The following is a 20,623-nucleotide window of genomic DNA, read 5'->3' on the forward strand; positions in this document are numbered from 1 at the left end:
GGCCTCCTTAGAGAACGCCTCCAATGGGAGGTCGTCCATTATACCTAAGAGACAAACCTTTGGATCTTGTGGCACCTTTACCCTGAAGGCCCCATTGAGAGTATCAATGACTCCCGACCAATATATATGCAATTTGGGGCAACGCCATAGTAAATGAATGAGATCTCCCTGGTCCCTGGCGCACCTGGTGCATTGATCCTCCTCCCCAATCCCCATCTTGTACAGTCTGGCCGGTGTGCGGTGCACCCTCATTACAATGTACAGTTGTGACAATCGCTGTGCCGTATTCAGCGAGCAACCCTGTATTGCCTGTAGGGCCTCAGCCCATTGGTCCTCCTCAAATGCTCCTACATGTCTCTCCCATGAGGCAGTTAACCTTGCGGGGAAACCAGGTACAAATGCATTAAGTAACATATTGTATGAACTGGATATAAAACCCTTGTAACTGGTGACTTCTATCACATAGCGAAAGATTGGGGTGGGAGATTGTATCCAGGGATTATTTCCTGCCTGCGCCTTAACGGCATGTCGCAGTTGCAAATAATAAAAATACATACCCTGGGGGACACCATATCTTTCTCTCAACTCTGCAAAAGAGAGCAGTTTACCCCCAGTGAAAATGTGAGTCAGGAGGGTCACTCCGTATTGTCTCTAACGTTCAGCACAGGTCAGACCAAGCAGCTCCCCATAATACCGATTATTCCATATCGGACTGTACTCCGTGAAGCCCTCCACATTTTGTAATTGACGTGTTTTATTCCAAATTTTCTGAATTAGGGCATACGTTGGGAACTGCCTGTTAGACTTGGCGAACGATAAGGTTTCTAGGCCTTCTACTACCCCACCCGAGCCCGTGGTGTGTTTCAGGAGAGCAGTGGTGGGATCTCCCTCCCCTCCCCCAATCTCCCGTTCGTTTGCTGTGGCACGGGCAATATGTTGAAGCTGTGCAGCTAAATAGTAAAGCCACGGGTTGGGAAGGGCCAGCCCTCCTGCCTCCTTGGGTTTCTGAAGCTGTTCCAATCTTATTCTGGGAGGTTTGTTAAGCCAAATGAATGCTCTAAATAAGGAGTTAATGATTCTAAACATTTTAAGTGGAATTACCATTGGAGTGTTATGTAAGATATACAATAATTGTGGCATAAAAATCATTTTGATAAGGTTTACTCTGCCTATCAGCGACATTTTTAATTTAGCCCAAACTTTTTTTTATCTCTGATCCTACTCAATAACGGGGAGAGATTCAGTGGTATGTATTCGCATGGCTGTGGGGTGACCCATATCCTAAGGTACTTAAATTTTGTAGCTACCGGGATGTCGTGCAGTGTGGGATCTTGCAGAGAGGTAGAGTCTAATAACATGATATTTGATTTAGTCCAATTAATCACTAGACCTGAGAACGACCCAAAGTTCTTTATCACCTTCATGGCCTCATCCAGGGACCCGACATATCCCCCAATAGCAGCATGGCATTGTCAGCATTTAACATAAATTTTTCATGCAGCTGCCCATATTTAAAACCCGTTATTAAGGAGTTACATCTCACCAGAGCTGCCATGGGCTCAATGGCAATGGCAAAAAGTAGAGGGGACAGGGGGCAGCCCTGTCTAGTCCCTCTATATAAAGGAAAAGGAGCAGACACCCTTCCAGCTTCCCTTATTACTGCAGAGGGGGAGTTATCTAATGGTTGTACCCATGATAAAAAGCCAGGTCCAAACCCAAATTTTTCAAGAGTCACCCATAGGTACCGCCATTCGATGCTATCAAAAGCCTTATGGGCGTCTAGCGAAAGCAGCGCACTGTCTCCCACATTGTCTGCGCGGGACTGCATATTAAGAAATAACCGGCGGAGGTTAATTGCCATAGTCCTTTCAGATATAGAACCCGATTGATCCGGATGAATGATAGAGGATATCACAGTATTAAGTCTCCGGGCCAGCACTTTGGCAAGAATTTTGATATCATTCTGTAAGAGCGATATTGGCCTATACGAACCGGGGTCTAGCGGGTCTTTCGAATAATACATTATTAAATAGACAAACAACCAAATTTGAACAAATAGTGAATGAACAAAAACCGATTAAAAAATGATCTAAGATATATGATCTATTACTCCCCTCTGGAAACATTAGGGAACTAATAAGATTGAAAAAATGGGAAGAAGAAACAGGAAATCCAATATCAGAGGAAGAGTGGGAATTTTTTTTTGGACTAATTCATAAAACATCTACAGCGATTAAATATCAAGAGAGAAACTACAAGATTGCAATGAGATGGTCTGGTGCCCAGTAGCATTGAACACAATAACTAGGGGAATACAGAGAACTGTTGGAGATGTAAGGTAGGAAGGGGGACTATGGATCATATTTGGTATGGATGCGTTAAGGTGAGAAGTTTTTGAAATAAGATTTTTGAGATATATCAGAAAGTAATTGGAATAGAGGTGTGTCCAAATATAAATATTGCGTTATTTTCTCTCACGGCAAACTCAATAAATGGTATGAAAACAGATATAATACATCATATGACAACGGCAGCTAGAACAGTAATAGCACAAAGATGGAAAGAAATAAGCAGCCCAACAGTGACATGAATGAACGAAATACATTACATGGAAAAACAGATAAGAGAAGAGGGATATATGAAAAATCAAATACTAGTAATATGGCAAAAATGGGAAGAATTTCGGACCTCAAGAAGTATGATAGAATATCAATAAATAGAAGGGGAACAATTGGCCCATAGGGGAGTATAGGGGGCACGGGAGTAGAGGGGGAGAGGGAAAGGATGGGTGGATTAAAAAAAAAAAAATTGTGAATGAGATGAGAGTGAATGGGGTGAGAATGAACAAGAAGTAGGTAAGGGTAAGGGGAAAGTTAACAAAGAAAATAGACAAAATTGAGAACGCTTTGTTGATATAAAAAAGAAGAAATTTATGTTTTAATGAATGATGTTAGTTGGATTATTGTAAAAATATTTTTCTTAAAATTAAATAAAAAGAGATTTGGTAGAATAGTAAATAAATAAAGGTTTAATGAAAATACTTAACAAAGTCCTAGTTCAGCAAGGTCCAAACAATGAACAGGATGGCTCTCAAGTCTCGAGAGATGTTCCTTGTTTTGATATTAAACGAGAGCCATCGATTACACGCGCAAACCCCTTTTCTTGTCTGTAAGGAGGGTGTTGCCAGAAGTTATCTGATCAATTAATAGGGGAGGAGTGGCCAATGGGATGTCACATGAGCTTACAGTGGCCACCCCCTACAAATAGTTTCATCCAGATATTAAAATCTACAAGAATGTACAGGTTGAAAAGCCCACCTAATAGTCACTTACATACAGCCATGCAGCCATAGGCGCGGTATCGGTAGCCACCAAGCACCAAGCGTCACTTGGGGTGCTTGGTGGCTCCCGATACTGCGCCTATGGCTGTATGTAAGTGACTATTAGGTGGGCTTTTCAATCTCCTTTTTGTTTTAATTATTATAAATATTAATTGATTACTACCCTGTATTTTCAGAGCAATCATGAGCTTGCTCCTGATGAGCGGCAGTAAGCCGCGAAACACGTAGAGCTACCAGTTGCCGTGTATTTTGGTACCCCAACTCCAACAGTATTTATTTCTGTAATATTGTAGCAATTATGCTTGTTTTATTTAATTTAATGTATTAATCATGAAGTCATAGGTTCATGTAGCTGCAATATTTTATCAATTGTCGAATTCATCATTACCATTGGTTGTTTCTATGTATACAATTGAGGTGCGCTTTTTTAACTTATTTTGTATCGGTCACCATCAGTGCATAAAGAAAATTTTGATATTAATGATATGTATGTCTGCGCACCTCTTTAAATATATGTAATCATGCTTTGATAGACAATAAATAATAAATCTTTTTCAATAGCCATTTTCTTTCTTTTTTAACCCCTTACTTCATTCATATAAGCTCTTGTTTTTAATTTTTGCCTCATATTGATAGGGATGGAGGCTATGACCTCATTTAAAGTCCCAATTTTTCCCTTTCCCCTTTCCCCATTATTTGATCATCTATGTAAAGTTACCAGGCTAGGGCAAGGCTGGTGTACATAGACGCTATATCATCTGAAAATAGGAACTGCTCCCACTCCCCCAGATACAGGTTGGCATGAGAGGGGGCACAACAAGTGCCCATAGCCACCCCCTGTACTTGGAGGTAGTGGGAACCAGAGAATGAAAAATAATTGCATTTCAGTATGACTTTGAGAGATGTTAGGAGAAATTCAACAAGTGAGGAGTCGTACTGACTCTCCCTTTGAAGTGTGCATCATATGATTGATATACCTATTTCGTGCGGACAAGGATGGTGTCACCATTGATATGGAGGCCATCCAGTATCTGTAGACGGTGGATAGTATCTTTTATATAGGATGGAAGTTCTTCCACTATTGGTTGAAGTAGATTTTCAATGAATCTACTGAGATTTTCAGTTAGGCTCCCCCTGCCTGACACTATAGGTCTGCCTGGGGGTTTTCTGGAATTTTTGTGCCTTTTGGGAAGAGCGTAAAAGAGGGCCCCACGTGAGAAACCAACTTTTATCTATTCCCATGTGTTCCCATGTGTTCTTATCAATGACATTGAAGTAGTAGGCCTTATCCACAAGAATTACCTAATATAGCTGTCAATTAGGGACTTGGGTATACACTGATACAATTCGGGATTGCCTAAGATGTTTTTGCACTTGTCTAAATTTGGATTAGACAGACCAGGTTGCCTTATACACCTACCAATTCCTCCTCTATTTTCAGATGCTGAGACGAGAACATCCTTGCTCTTGGCACTAAATGACCATATAACCATTTCTCTGCACCATATGGTGAACCTCTGAAAGTCTCTTAATACACATTAAACATTTTCGATAAGCATTTTAAAAATATAAAGTGTTGATGGAGCACTAGACTCTTAACTTGCAGGGTAGTCTTTAATTCTCTGATTAAAATGCAACTCTTCTATAAACTGGTTGGCCTAAAAGGGTCCTAAAATGTCAGCAAATGGAACATGTGAGCATTTTGGGGGCTCATTGGTCCCCCTTCATCAGACCTATTTTGATCAGAAAAGCCCCCATTGCTGGGCTACAAATAAAGGCTATAACTTGCAGCCTGGAAATAGGGATTCTTATGATCAGGATAGTCCTGAAGAAGGCGGAATCGATGAGCCCCTGAAAAGCTACTACTGTGACTTTTTACTGGTGTAATTTAATAATTACTTTATTTATTAAACACTTGTTATATTCTCATCCTTTTAACCAGGGCTCAAGTCCTGCGGGAACGCATGGGAACGGAGTTCCTGTACTTTTTCCATTTGAGATAAAGGTTTTACATAAATATAAGTGTATCACTTTAAGCACCCCTGTTAGTGTTAACCGGCTTGTCTCATCTCTGTAACTGATACATTCTACTGAAGAGTTTGTTCTTTTGAAATACAACAGACTTACTGGCTGGATCACCAGGTGAAAATAAAAGAAAGAAAACCTAGAAAAGAAAATGAATGCAGCCATCACATCTAAGAAGCGGTAAGCTGCAATATAATAAATGTTCACTTTTGAGTTTAACACTGCTTTAAGTTGACTATACTTTATGTGATGAACGCTTAATAAAATTAATAATAGATTCAGTTGAGTTTTAGGAATGTCTTTCTAAAGTACATAATCCGTGGATATAAGACATTCTTTTTTATCTTGAGGATAGATTGCTCAGGTTTTAATAAAGGTGTGTCACCTTCAGTCATAGTAAAGTATAGTTTAATTGTGAAATCTGGCTTCTATTCCCTGGCTGCCTCCTCCCTGTTCACCAATCCATTTCATTCCGGACTCGTCTCCAGTCAGCTATCAGTGCTGCAATCTAATAGCATTTCCTGAACTTTGGCTACATCAGTTGGGTAGTAATAAACACTAGAGAAAATAAAAGTGTTCATAAATCAATTACTAAGAGATCAGCAGAGGTGACTTCAGGGAGAAGAGGAGCCAGGAGCCACAACAGAGCTACTGGGAGCCTGGGACAAGGACGAATTTACTGGACTGGCTGGAGGAAATCACATCTGGTGTTAAGAGACCTACACTGAATGGTATTTACTACTCACAATTATTCTTCTTTATATAAAGTGTAACATATTACACAGCAATTGCATATGCTTTGACTTTATAAAAGGTCATCATTTTTAGAATTACAAATTATTTTAATATAGCTGCAGCACCATATGAACAGTCTAAATTGAGTTTATTTATACTATTCTACTATAGCGTTCCAATAGTATGTTATTTTTTATATAACTGCCACAATTCCGTACATTCCTACCATTGCTGATCTGCTTCTAAAAATGCTATTTGCCTGTTTATTATACTAATTCAGTGGCTTTAGTACTATGTGGTTCACTGATCCAGAACAAGTATGAAGATAAGGAAAGTTATGCCGCGTACACACGATCGGAATTTTGGCCAGCAAAAGACTGATGAGAGCTTTTCATCAGAAAATGCGACCGTGTGTATGCTCCATTGGAATTTAGCTGGCCGAATTGCCGCCAGCAAAAATTTGATAGCATGTTCCAAATTTTCCCAATGGAAAAACTTCCGATCATGTGTATGCAATTCCGACGTGCAAAAACTCACACATGCTCAGATTCAAGATGGAAGCTATTGGCTACTGGGTATTGAACTTCCTTTTTCTAGTCCCGTCATACGTGTTGTACGACACCGCTTTCTTGGCGGTCGGAATTTGGTGTGACCATATGTAGGGAAGACAGTTTGAGCGGAATTCCGATGGGGAAAAAAATCAACAGAGCTTTTTCCGGCGAGAATTCTGATAATGTGTACGCGGCATTAGAAAACCTTTTGGACATGTTTTCTCTAGTTTATTGATTCAAAGTATTGAAGAGAGAGTAAGAATTACAGTCAGGCAACTTTCATTTGCAGAAAAAGAAGTGTGGTTACATCCTACATTTAAGGCCATAGGTATACTTAAACATACATTCCCATGAGGGCTGTTTGCCCACATGGGATACCCAAGTGTTCTGTGCATCTGTGTGCAGGGAGTCCTAATCATTGGGATACACAGACTGTAAGGACACCGCCACTGCTCCCATTTTGACATTCTGGTGCTTGAACTCGCATTGGGGTTATTTACGAAAAGGCAAATCCACTTTGCACTACAAGCAGTGCCGATCCTGACCTCCCTGGGGCCCTAAGAAAAATTCTGCTGAGGTGCCCTCTACCTGACCCGTGATGCCATGAGCTATGTAAACCATTTGTCATTGCCACACAGTCACACTTGACACTTTAGTGCTCCCAATACAATCCTCCCTCCTTTAACCCTTTCATGACTAAGCTTATTTCTGACACTTGGTGTTTAAAGTTAAAATCTGTATATTTTTTGCTTGAAAAATTACTTAGAACCCCCAAACATTATATATATATATATTTTTAGCAGAGAATCTAGAGAATAAAATGGCGATTGTTGCAATATTTTATGTCACATGGTATTTGTGCAGCGGTGTTTTAAACGCAACTTTTTGGGAAAAGGGACGCTTTCATGAATTTAAAAAAAACTAAACAGTAAAGTTAGTCCAATTTTTTTGTATAATGTGAAAGATGTCATGCTTTATAATTGCACGCACTCGTGGAATGGCGACAAACTACGGTACCTAAAAATCTCCATAGGCGATGCTTTAAATTTTTTTTACAGTTACCAGGTTAGAGTTACAGAGGAGGTCTAGTGTTAGAATTATTGCTCTCGCTCTGATGATCGATAACTCACATGTGTGATTTGAACACCGTTTACATATGCGTGACTTTTGTATGCATTTTCTTTGCTGCGCAAGCCCGCGGGAATGGGGGGCGCTTTAAAAAAAAATAAATCGTATTTATTTTATTTATTTTTGTGATCACTTTTATTGCTGTCACAAGGAATGTAAACATCCCTTGTGACAGTAATAGGTGGTGACAGGTATTCTTTATTATACTCTTTTAGACCCCCAATCCCTCCTTTGCACTTTAATGTATTCAGATCGCCATTTTCAGTGATTCTGAATACTGTATATTTTTTTTAAACTGGCGCCATTGGCAGCCGAGTAAACGGGAAGTGACGTTGTGATGTCGCCTCCATGTTTACAATCAGGAGACTGGAACAAAGCTGTTTCCGGCTTCATGCCACTCTGTCCCTAGCCACTGGAAGTGGCGGACCAAGGATCGGGTCTCCCAGTGGGACGGGAGGCCCAGTCAGAGTGGCAGGAGGCGGCAGGAGGGGGGGACATCCCCTCCCACTCCTCCGGGATAACAACCAAGCTTTTAGCCACATCAGTTGTTATCCCTGGAAAGCCAATCGCCTGCTCTAAACAACGGTACTGAGATGATGCCTGCAGCTGTGGGCATCATCCCGATATAACCCCCGAAAGCCCAGCAGAGCTCCGACAGCAGGGCTGATCTGCCCTACGCAGCTTGTGTAGTGAGAGTATAGGGCGGATCGGCTCTGACTACAAGTGCACTTGGAAGTAGATCCGAGGGGAACATGCAAGGGAAATAAAAAACAGCATTTTAGCTTGCACATGATTGGATGATAAAATCAGCAGAGCTTCCCCTCATTTCAGATCTACCCTTCAGATTTACAGCAACTGCACTTTCAAGTGCACTTGTAGTGCAATGTGGATTTGCCTTTCATAAATAAACCCCAATGTTTGCATTCAGGGACAAGCACCCACACAAATTAGGAGCAGCTGCTGTGTCCGTGCAAACGATGCATCCCAATTGAAATTAATGGGACTGTCTGCATGGGGAATGGATGCACGGAACATTTGTGTATCTCATGCCCTTCACACAGATGTACGTTTAAATATGGCCAGGGCTATTTTTCTCAGAGAATAGGTGCAGGAACTCCCTGCTTCACCCCTTTATTTCCATCTCCTATCCACCTCCGTGCATGATCCTCTGCAGTCAGGAACAATAGACCCCCCAAGCAACAACAGATTCCCTCCAACAACAATAGATCCCCCAGCAAAAATAGATCCCTGAAGCAACAACTGACCCCTTCTCCAGCAACAATCGACCCCCCCAGCAGCAATAGACCCCCCAGCAACAATAGATCCCCCCAGCGACAATAGATTCTTCTCCCCCCCACAATAATAGACCTTTAGCACCAACAACATAACCCCTCTAGCAACAATTGACCCCAATGTAATAATACAGTAGATCTCCAAGCAGCCAGCAACAATAGACCCCTCCCTCAACAGTAGATCTCTCCCAGAAACAAGTGATCCCCCCCCCCCAGCAACATAAGCTCCCCCCAGCGACAAGTGATCCCCCAGCAGACAGGATCAATAGACACTCCAGCACACCCCAGCCCCCTGTTCAGTGCTGGAGGTACCAGAACTGCATTCTCAAATGCTCCCGGTGCAAAAAAGCCCTGAGTACGCCCATGTAAATGAGACCTTATACCTTTTAGCTCAACAGGTAGGGGCAGCAGGGCATATCAAAATGGAACTGTTTCTGTGCACACTAGGCAATACTTATCATGATGGGTTGATAATCATATCTGCACATCTGCAAAGCTTTATCTTTGTATGTACATTTAATAGGCTCAGTACACATTTGTTTCTTTAAAGGGCACCTGTACCTGCCATTGATGATTCCATTTTAAAATTCTAGTTGCTCGGCTTTCTCTGGTTCTAGTACTATGAGCCATGGGACAAGTAGAAAGAAAATGAAGTTAGTACAGCTAATCTGCATTCTTGTGGCTAGTCAATGACTCTAAATCTCTGACTCTAAAATAGAACACTAGATCCAGTAAAATTTTAAGTAAGCCATAACTGTAAGCCAGCTGTCCCTGTTACCAAACACCCCTTAGATGACAAATCTGTTGAAGTTTGCTAGGAAACTGACACTTCTGGGAATGTAGCTCTCCGATGTTCTCCGCCACTCTCACTGGTTACTCTTGCTGGCTTCCATATCATTACTGTATGCTATTTTGCACATTGTTCCGTACAAGATCTCAGATGACACACATTGGTGTATGTAATCTTACAGACTTCAGTAGACTGCAGACATGCTTTTTCTGGGTTCTTCCAAAGTCTTTGTTCCACTTGCAGAAAGCACAAGAAACCACAAATACAGTTGATTGGCAGGTAAACAGTCAGTTATAACAGTTATTTACTGTAACAGTAAGTCCCAGGGCCCCTGAAGCAAAATGGTGACTTATGGGGTTAAGGACGGCTGGCATCCTTAAGTGTAGAGTGGGTCGCAAGGCATGGTGGGTGCAATGCAAGATGAACAGGTGGGCGCCAGACACTTTTTGAATGCAAAGAGATTTATTGTCTTTTAAACAGTACTGTGGGAAAGAGGATTAGGGCCAGGACACCCTTAGGTAGATACAATGTTAATTGGCAGACTCCGAGACTTCTATAGGTAGACAGCTATATAGATGAAGGCCTCCAGCCAGACACCACTTCTGTATAGGTAGGACCTCTGTCTCCTATGGCAACAATCTTGTAGCTGTTACTAACGGTAAAGGTATTCAACTTTCTGCAACATGAACAGTTCTCTTTACCCCACACTCACTCACTGTGGATCTTCACTTAACAAGCTCCCAGCTTGTCTCACTAGACTAGATCCCCTAGCCACTGGATAGGCCTTAGGTTTTTGGCCTAGCAGCCTGGGGCAAAATGACACACGTCCACCCAGACAGCCGTCCAGGTGGCACAGAACCCTGATCGCCTGACTCCACCCAAATAAATAGGTTCTCCCAGCAAGCCAAAGGACCCAAGAAAACTCCTGCCCATTGGTTGAGACACCCCATTCATTCCTAATCTGTCCTTGCAATGCCCTTATCTAATCTAATGTCACCAGATACCCAGCCATCTAGTGACAGAAGAAAGTGCAGTAATTACCAAATTATAGTGAAATCAACTGACCTCCTAACAATTGGCTGAGGCAACTATCACTTGGCAAATACATTTAATAGCAACCCTGCCTAAACATCAGGGTTCTACATCACCATGATCCTTCATGCGTTTCCATTCACATTATCAACTTCTGAAATACAATCTCATAATGCACCGGGACTGACCTAAGTAGGAAGACTGTGATGACATTTTGTAAATACGAGCTTGGCATAATTTAATAGCAAATGACATTGAAGTAATTCCTTATCCAGTCTTGCTTTTTCTAATTTACAGTGCATATAACGCCTCTGTACCTGTTCTCTAACTAATTCTGCTTTGAACACACATTGAGGATCATTCAAGCCATGCTTATTTTCTTATAGTATATCATGGAAACCAGCACTGCCAATCTTTATATGCCCAGTTAGCTGCAACAAAATAAAATCAGCAGTATGTGGTATCCATTCTGTGTTTTAGCTATAGGGAAATGAAGGGTGCAGATTTTGGAGGAAAAGAGAATTTCAGTCTGTGGAAGTCAAGCAAGAATACTGTAGGAGCTACAATGACTCTCTTGCTTTAGTGCTTGTATTAATGAGGAAAACTAGAAATTCTACATACAGTAGGTGACCAGGTCATTGCAGTAAACAGGCTGCCTTTTGAAAGAGTGCCCCCTTCAGACTGCAGGTTGTTAAAGTTAGTTCTGAGGCAGGGGCCTACTATAAGGCATATCTCGCAAACTTTAGAACATAAAAATGAGGGACACCTTCAAGGGGGCTGATGACCTGCTGCATGCATAGCGTGCCTTGGCAAAAAACTGGTGTTGCCAAACTGTTAAGAATCTCACAGACACATGTATACCCCAGAACAAACAAAAAAGTTACAAAAACACAACAAAACAGATGATTTGTGTACACTAAAAATAGGCAGAGAACTAACACTTTGAACTTCATTAACATCATCAGGACAGGGCAGATGTCCTGGGGGCCCATGCTAGTGTTCCCCTGTCTTTGCACTGAGCTCTTGAATTCCAGCCTGGATTCACCGGGTGGCAGGATTTCATTTAAATCTCGGGATGGTTCTGCCAACAGCCGGGAGTGGTATGCCCCTGTCTGTGCACTCTTCCCTTCTCCTGCGCACATTATCCCCTTTTATGTACACACTGCCCCCTCCTGTGCACATTACCCCCCTACATGTACACACTGCCCCTCCTGCACGCATGATAGCCCCTGTACACACTGTCCCCTTCTGCACACATTACCATCCTCCATATACACACTATCCCCTCCACATCCTGTGCACATTATCCCCCTCCCTGTACACACTGACCCCTCCTGTGCACATTACTCCCTCCCTGTACACACTGACCCCTCCTGTGCACATTACCCCCCTACATGTACACACTGCCCCTCCTGCACACATGATAGCCCCTGTACACACTGCCCCCTTCTGCACACATTACCATCCTCCATATACACACTGTCCCCTTCACATCCTGTGCACATTACCCCCCTACATGTACACACTGCCCCTCCTGCACGCATGATAGCCCCTGTACACACTGTCCCCTTCTGCACACATTACCATCCTCCATATACACACTATCCCCGCCACATCCTGTGCACATTATCCCCCTCCCTGTACACACTGACCCCTCCTGTGCACATTACCCCCTCCCTGTACACACTGACCCCTCCTGTGCACATTACCCCCTCCCTGTACACACTGACCCCTCCTGTGCACATTACCCCCTCCCTGTACTCACTTACTCCTCCTGTGCACATTACCCCCTTCCCTGTACAGACTCCCTCCTCCACACATTACCCCCCTCTCTGTACACAATGCACCCTCCTGCACACATTACCCCTCTCCATATACACACTGCCCCCTCCTGTGCCCAATACTCGCCCCATGCATGCACTGCCCCCTCTTGTGCACATTATCTCCCTCCTTTACACACTGCCCCCTCCTGTGCACATTACCACCCTTCCTGTACACAATAGCTCCCATCCCCCTCCACATTACCCCCCTCCTTGTTCATTTAGGTGCCCATCTCCCTCAGCAATGCCCTGCTTTCTCTTGTACACTGTCCCTAGAAATCTAAGACATCCTGATGCTGAGACACTGCACCAATTATTGCTTAGCCTGGCATTGGTTAAAGTTGATCCTGGGAAAGTGCTGTCTCAGCTCAGCCACTCTCTGCTTGCCATCCTGACATCAAGGTCCATCCTGCTGACCTGTCCAGCTGCAGTTCTCTGTAATACAGACCAAGGACACCAGAGCAGCTGCAGTGCCACCTAGTCTGCAAGAAATGCAGTGTGCTAATTCTGATTGAAGGCTTCGAAAACATTTGTTTTTCCTTTATCTGGGGCAGTTGACAGACACAGAGGGAGTAATCCTACTTCTATTCCACAGAGTGGCTACAGGTCCAAGACAGGGTAACTGTACTGGACTTGGTACAAAGCCCAGATCTGAGGATGAAGGGATTATGTTGCAATCTTCGGACTGTTGGGGGTATGTATAAGGTGGAAAGTGGCAGTGGGTTGTTAAACCAGTTCATGTGACAGGGCCTACCATTAACTATTCAGTACGGTAGGTCATAAACCTTTCCTATTGCTTGGGCCCACTCTTTGGCCTACAGGCCCTTCAGGAAATTCACACTTGTCTTGTTTAAAACTGAGCTGCACGGGGCTCAAATTCTGTGGTTGCAGGTCAGGTCTGCTGGGGGTGCCAGCAAATACCTGTCCCAAAGGTTTCTCAGGTATTTTCTGTCTAATTGTATGACTAGAGGGTATTTTTGAATAGTCCATTAATTTTGGTAGTAAGATCATCTTCCTCACCCGACTTAGCCTTGACCTCGCTCATACTGGCAAACTTCACGTGGCACATCACAGAGACACATATTGCTTGAAATGTTTACTTGCATCAGTAAGGGCCGGTTCACACTGCGACGCGAGGCGAGGCGACACGGCTCGCCTCGCCTCGCTCCCGCAAGTCGCCCCCATTCAGTGCTATGGAACCGTTCTGAGAGGAGCGACTCGAGTCGCTCCGACTCAGAAAAAAGGTTCCTGTACTACTTCGGGGCGACTTCGGGGGCGACTTGCATTGACTTCTATGCAGAAGTCCTCTGCAAGTCGCCGCTGACCCCCCCTGCAAGTCGCGGCGAGGAAGTCGGAGACGCCTCGCCGCGGCTCGCAGTGTGAACCGGCCCTAACTATGTACAAAGTCCAAATAGTTGGAAACAGAAAAGCCACTCTCATGAAGGAAACAAAAATGATTTCATTAGAGCTGTTACTGATTAAAATTTTCATGTTCGATTAATCGTTTTTTTAAAATCGATTAATCAACTAATTTTGATTAATTATAACGCACATACAGATCCAACTACTTTTAGCTGATCTTCATGCATTGCAACTCTGCATTAGTCAGTGGTAAATGTGGTATGCACTATAAACAATCACCGGACACTAATTAGTTTCCACAATCCATGACTTAAAGGGATTGTAAAGTAAAAAATGTTTTTTTTTTTTTAAATAACAAACATGTTATACTTACCTCCCCTGTGCAGCTCGTTTTGCACAGAGTGGCCCCGAACCTGCTCTTCTGGGGTCCCTCGGCAGCTGTCTCTGCTTCCTCCCGCGGGTACTTCTCACGTTCATGCAAGCTCCCTCGCATGGTGAGAAGCACCTGCGGGCGCGCTCCCGTGATACAGCCGGCGGTTATAGCCGCTTGCTGTATCACAAGGACCCGCCCCCGGCGCTCCGCGTCAGTGGATGTGATTGACAGCAGCGCGAGCCAATGGCTGCTCTGCTTTCCATCCATCCACTCCAGCCAATCAGCGGCCAGGCTGAGCAGTGAAGAGGACGGCGGGGGCAAGCGCAGGATTTTCGAGGGGTCAGGTAAGTAAAACGGGGGGGGGGGGCTGGGGGCACAGGCAGTGTTAGATGTTTTTTCACCTTAATGCATAGAGTGTTTACATTTTGTTTTTGTTTTTTACAGCAATGTTAAAAACGGAGGTTATCAAATTTGCCTACACTTAGCTCACTGAATGATCCGTGTTAACCACACCCATATTTACCATCACTGTCCAGGCTGTCCGGTGACGTCACAGACATAGACGTCACTGGACTCCTCCCCCCTTCCCTTCGTTAGCAGATGGAGGCACTTGGGGAAGGGGGTGGAGTCCAGTGACCTCACCCAATCTCCGACGGAACTCCCTGAAGACCCGGAAGCCGGCGGAGAGGTGAGTACTGATCAAAATAATTTTGATCGATCAAAAAAATTAACGATTAATCGATTAATTAATCTTTAGCCCTAGATTTCATGCATTTGTTTCCAAATCTACATTTTTATGCTTAGAGCAAAAAAGGCCATACAGGGTTAGTTTTTTTTTTTCATTTAGCCAAAATGATTCCACCATCCACCTCTCTGCCGGGACACTGTCTCAATGCATTGATCAGTGGATGCATTGGCTGATCGAGCAATTTTTTTTCCCTTCAACAAAAGTCAATCAAAAGATCAACTTCTGTCAAGCAGGGAGAGCCACACACTGATCTAACTGACCAGTCCCTGTTAAACCAGATTCATTTCAATCAGTGAATGGCCAGCTTTAGTTTGCCCACCACTGGTCAGGTGCTTGTCCCTGTCTCATAGAAAAGTACTCCAATTACTGTTCTTGCCAATTGCCCCAGGCTCCCCTGACAGAAGGGGCCCTTCTCTATGCAAAAATTATATAAAACAATAGAAAAAATTATATAGAAAATAATCAAAAAAATAATAAAATAATATGAAATGTATAAAAAAAAAATTTTTTTTTATTAAATGTATCTAGGGAAGTAAAATTTTGCTAGCCATCATCTGTAAAACTCTGGACAGATATATTGTATCCTTTTTCAAAAGTGCATTTTGGAGGCTCAAGCATACATAGAGCTCAAAATGGAGTCATTCCTCCAGATGAAGCTAAGTGAGAGATGGCATAACTAGTAGAGGTGGAGCCTGGCGGTGGAACCTAGTCGCAATAAGTGAGACCATTCTGATGAATTTTGTACCAATGCTTTTAAACTTTTTAATAAATGTAATTTGAATACTAGCTGGGGTGGTAAGGTTCAGTCCTTTATCCCCTGGATTGGAGGAACTTTTTGTTTTTTCTATGTATCTGTGGAGTTATCGGCAGCCAATGTGGATTCAAGTTTGAAGCAGCATAGTGGAAGGAATCTACATCTGAAATAGATTATTACCTGTCCCTTGAGAGGACGCAAACCGAAAACACAATACTCACTATCCTCGGACAACCCATCACCCCCAGCATTAAAGCCAAAAGCCTCGGAGTCATCTTTGAATCAGACATGACAATAGATGCACAAATAGGATCCCATTACTTTCTTCGCCTATTGCATAGACTCACCCCCTTCATCCTGGAAGGAGATAAAGCAGCAGTAGTTGGAACAATCATCAATTCCTGACTCGACTACGCAAATTCTCTCTATCTAGGACTTTCCAAATATCAAATTTCACATCTACAAGTCCTCCAGAACCCATTGTTTTGATCCATTGTAGGGTCTTTCAAGGAGGTGAGCGAGCATTGCATGTGGTGGCGGGAGCACTATGGATATGGAGGTTGTTTGAAGCAAGAAAAAACGTCCCATCTTCCTGCATGCCTGTGGAAGAAATGTCACTTATAAATAATTATTGGAATTTTTTTAGAGCATTTATATTGTACACAATTTTCTGATTTTCATTTTATATTATTCTGTTTTATTATTTATGCAGCACTGTCTCATTTATATACTTTATATCTTGTTTTTTGTGGGAGCACAGAGGTGACAGCAGCAGCAACCCAATGTTAGTCTTTTTAGTATAGTAGCGCGCAACTACCTTACTTATAATTTATATTTCAACTATTACTTCCTTGCATAATGCCGAACTAGCGGCATTCTGTACATCATTTAAAGTCTCATACTTTCAAGTCTTTCAATACTTTTCTTAGAAGTCTTCAAATAGCTGAAAGAGCCAAAAGTCAAATTAGAGGCATCTACTGCATTCCTCACCATGGTTAAAAATGGATGTGAATTATGTTCCCTTTCTTATTAAAATACTTAGCTGGTTCAGTTTGTGATAATGAAGGCAGATCTTTGCATTTAGTCATCATTTTTAGAAAGGGCATGGGAAGGCAGGCATTCTTTAGAACAAAGGTAAGAATCTGCAATAAAGTTTGCTAAAGCCCTTGCAGTATATATATATATATATATATATATACATATATATACATATATACATATATATATATACATATACATATATATATATATATATATATATATATATATATATATATATACATACATATACATACATATATACATATATATATATATATATATTCATATTCATCTGGAGGTAATGCATTTTCAGATTATTTTTTTTTAGCAGCCATTAAGGAAATATACACAAAATGTTCTCCTTAAAGCAGAAGTTCACAAAAAAACGCTTTTCTGAGGGAGGGGGGTGCAGATACCTGCCTATTTCCATCCCCCCGCACTGTCACACGGGTCCCAGAGACAGCATTTGGATTGCGCAGAGCGACTCATGCATGTGCAGTAGGGAACCTGGAAGTGAAGCCACAAAGCTTTGTTTCCTGATTCCCCTACCGAAGATGGCGGCGGCAGCATCCAAGGACCAAGGGATGGTTCGACCTCAGGTGCCGACATCGCTGGGCCCTGGGACAGATGAGTGTCCTTATTTTAAAAGTCAGCAGCTGCAGTATTTGTAGCTGCTGACTTTAAAAAAAAAAATGTTGACGGGACTCCCACTTTAATATGTGTTTTGATGCTGTGGAAAGAACATTAAAGTGGTTGTAAACCTCAGATATGAAATATGAACAAAGCATATCCCTCTATAGTGTGTAATTGTTGCAATTAACAGCGCTATGTGTCATTTCTGCCTGCTGCTTCATTCCTCTGCTATCATCAGCAAGAATAACTTCTGACAAGTTTTCCTGACACCAAGAGAAAAAATTGTGGGGGGGGGGAGAATCTCCAGCAGATTGACTGCCTCAGCTCTATTCCTGTGAGCTATGTGGAAAGGGGGGGGGGGGTGTCTCTTCCCTCCAGTCAGCTCTATGAACTCTCCTCACTGAGCTCAAGCACTGAACTGATGTAGAGAAGAAAAGACTGCAGATAGATTGGTACAACTTATATGTAGGAGAATTAGTTTCATCTCTGTGTATCATCTGAGGCCAGTCACTTCATTCGGTATAGGCAGGGGTTTACAACCACTTTAGCCACTTCCTTGCTGCGCCATAGCCGAAAGACAGCTACAGGACAGCTCTCTCTTTCCAGTAGGGCATGCAAGGGCGTCCCCCCATGACCAAGCTTCCCGCACCAACTGGGGCACACACCAGGAAGTATCTGTGATCACTGTGTGTCTTGGACACAGTGCATCGCAGATCAGGGTCAATCACAGCGGCCCTTTACCACATGACTGCTATGTCTTTGGTTTGACAGGTCTCCTTCCTTCACACAGAGGCAGAGTGTGAGGGAAGGAGATGATCTGTGCCAGAAACAGTGAGTGCATTTACTACAAAGTGCTACATGGGTTTTACACTCACACACAGTGCTCATCAGTGCTACCTCATTAGTGCCTCATCAGTGCTGATTATCAGTGCCTCGACAGTGCTGCTTCATCAGTGCTGCTTCACCAATGCCCCTTATCAGTGTCCATCGGTGCCTTCCTATCAATGGAGCCTCACCGGCACCCAGCAGTGCCGTCTCATCAGTGCACATCAATGTAGCTTATCAGTGCCTATCAGTGGAGCCTCATCAGTGTTGCCTCATCAGTGCACATCAGTGTAGCTTATCAGTGCTGCTTCACCAGTGCAGCCTCAGTGCAGTGCATTAGTGCACATCAGTACTGCCTCATTAGTGCACATCAGTTTAACCTCATCAGTGCAGATCAGTGCCCTTTAGTGCATCCTTATCAGTGCTCATTAGTTCAGCCTGGTCAGTGCCCATTAGCACCCATCAGAGCAGCCTCATCAGGACCCATCAGTGCAGCCTTACCAGTGCCCATCAGTTCAGCTCATTAGCGCCCATCAGAACTGCCTCGTCAGCACTCATCAGGGCATCCTCATCAGCACCCATCAGTGCATCCTCATTAGTGCCCATCAGCTCAGCCTGGTCAGTGTCCATCAGTTCAGCCTGCTCAGTGTCCATCAATTCAGCCTGATCAGTGCCCATCAGCATCCATCAATGCAGACTCATCAGTACCCATCAGAGCAGCCTTATCAGCACCCATTAGTGCAGCCTGATCAGTACCCATCAGCACCCATCAGAGTGGCCTTATTGACACACACCACTGCATCTTCATCAGCACCCATCAGTGCAGCCTCATCAGCCCCCATCAATACAGCCTCATCAGCTCCCATCAATACAGCCTCATCAGCTCCCATCAATTCAGCCTGATCAGTTCCTATCAGCACCCATCAGAGCAACCTCATAACCATCCATCACCACAACTTCATCAGCACTCATCACGCAGCCTCATCAGCACCCATCAGTGCAGCCTTATCAGCACCCATCAGTGCAACCTTATCAGCACCCATCAGTGCAGCCTGATCATTGCCCATCAGCATCCATCAGTGCATCCTCATCAGCGCCAATCAGTGCAGCCTCATCAGTGCCAATCAGTGCAACCTCAATAGTGCACCTCAGTGCATCCTCATCAGTGCACATCAGTGCAGCCACATCTGTGCCAGTGTCCCCATCATAGCAGTGTGGGCTTTGGTGACTGTGTCACCAAAGCCCACAGTCACCACTATGTCTAGAAAATTATATACGAGTGAGGAGGCCTACCAAATCCCAAGTATGACTGATGACAGCAGCGGGGAGTCCTCTGTGTCTGAGTCTGATTCTGAATACAAACCAGTTTTAAGTAGTGGGTCTGTAATGGAACCAGAGGAGGAGGAAAGTGTGCCCACCAAACAAAGGCATTCTGGTGACGGAGCAGGCAACTACTGATAGTGCAGTGGCATTCACCATTAACTAAATGGCATCCACCAGAAATGGAGTGCCTTTGCAAGAAAGGTCAGGCACTAGTGGGGTGTCATGTCAGCCCCAAAGAGTGGATGTTGGGCCTCTGTATGTGGCCAGGCTGTAGAACAGTCTCACACATGTGGGTTCGCCATACTCAGGAGGAGTAGCAGAATGTATTTTGGGGTGTAATTCTTGGTATGTACATGCTATGCATTGGAAATATCTTATAAATGGACAACTTTGTGTAAAAAAAAAAAAAAAAATAATAAAAAAAAAGCTTTTCATTTTGTTTCCACATTCTCCAAAAACTGGAAAAAAATGACATGTTCAAAAGACTTATTATGCCTCATACAATATACATTGGGATGTTTGCTTTCCAAACTGGGGTCATTTTATGGGTGTTTCAACTGTCCTTGTGCTCCAGGGCCTTCAAAAATCTGATAGGTAGTCAGGAAACTAGATGTGTCATTTATGCCCCTAAAACGCCTGGAGGTGATACTTGGTTGTTGGGCCTCTGTATGTGGCTAGACTGTGAAAAAGTCTCACATATGTGGTATCGTCATACTAAGGAGGAGCATCAGAATGCTTTTTGGGGTGTAATTATTGGTATGTACAGTGATGTGAAAAAGTGTTTGCCCCCTTCCTCATTTCCTGTTCCTTTGCATGTTTGTCACACTTAAGTGTTTCGGAACATCAAACCA

The 20,623-nt window shown here is 43.3% G+C and overlaps 1 protein-coding gene across 2 annotated transcripts in view; it reads left to right on the top strand.

Moving 5' to 3' along the window:
* Positions 1 to 5,830: 5,830 nt before the first annotated feature.
* Positions 5,831 to 20,623, top strand: part of LOC143943111 (putative N-acetylated-alpha-linked acidic dipeptidase) — a 232,883-nt gene continuing 218,090 nt past the window's right edge. Inside the window, exon 1 of one of the 2 annotated variants that reach the window (XM_077464673.1) lies at positions 5,831 to 6,096. Coding sequence is in view for 1 of the 2 variants with exons in the window: in XM_077464672.1 (XP_077320798.1) it covers positions 6,094 to 6,096 (3 nt within the window). In the remaining variant the exon portion in view is untranslated. The remainder of the gene's footprint in view (positions 6,097 to 20,623) is intronic. The other variant, XM_077464672.1, reaches the window with a different exon arrangement.

Source organism: Lithobates pipiens, unplaced genomic scaffold (assembly GCF_037356315.1).
Source record: "Lithobates pipiens isolate NorthernLeopardFrog02 unplaced genomic scaffold, aLitPip1_a1.2 Scaffold_30, whole genome shotgun sequence".
NCBI classification, from domain to species: Eukaryota; Metazoa; Chordata; class Amphibia; order Anura; family Ranidae; genus Lithobates; species Lithobates pipiens.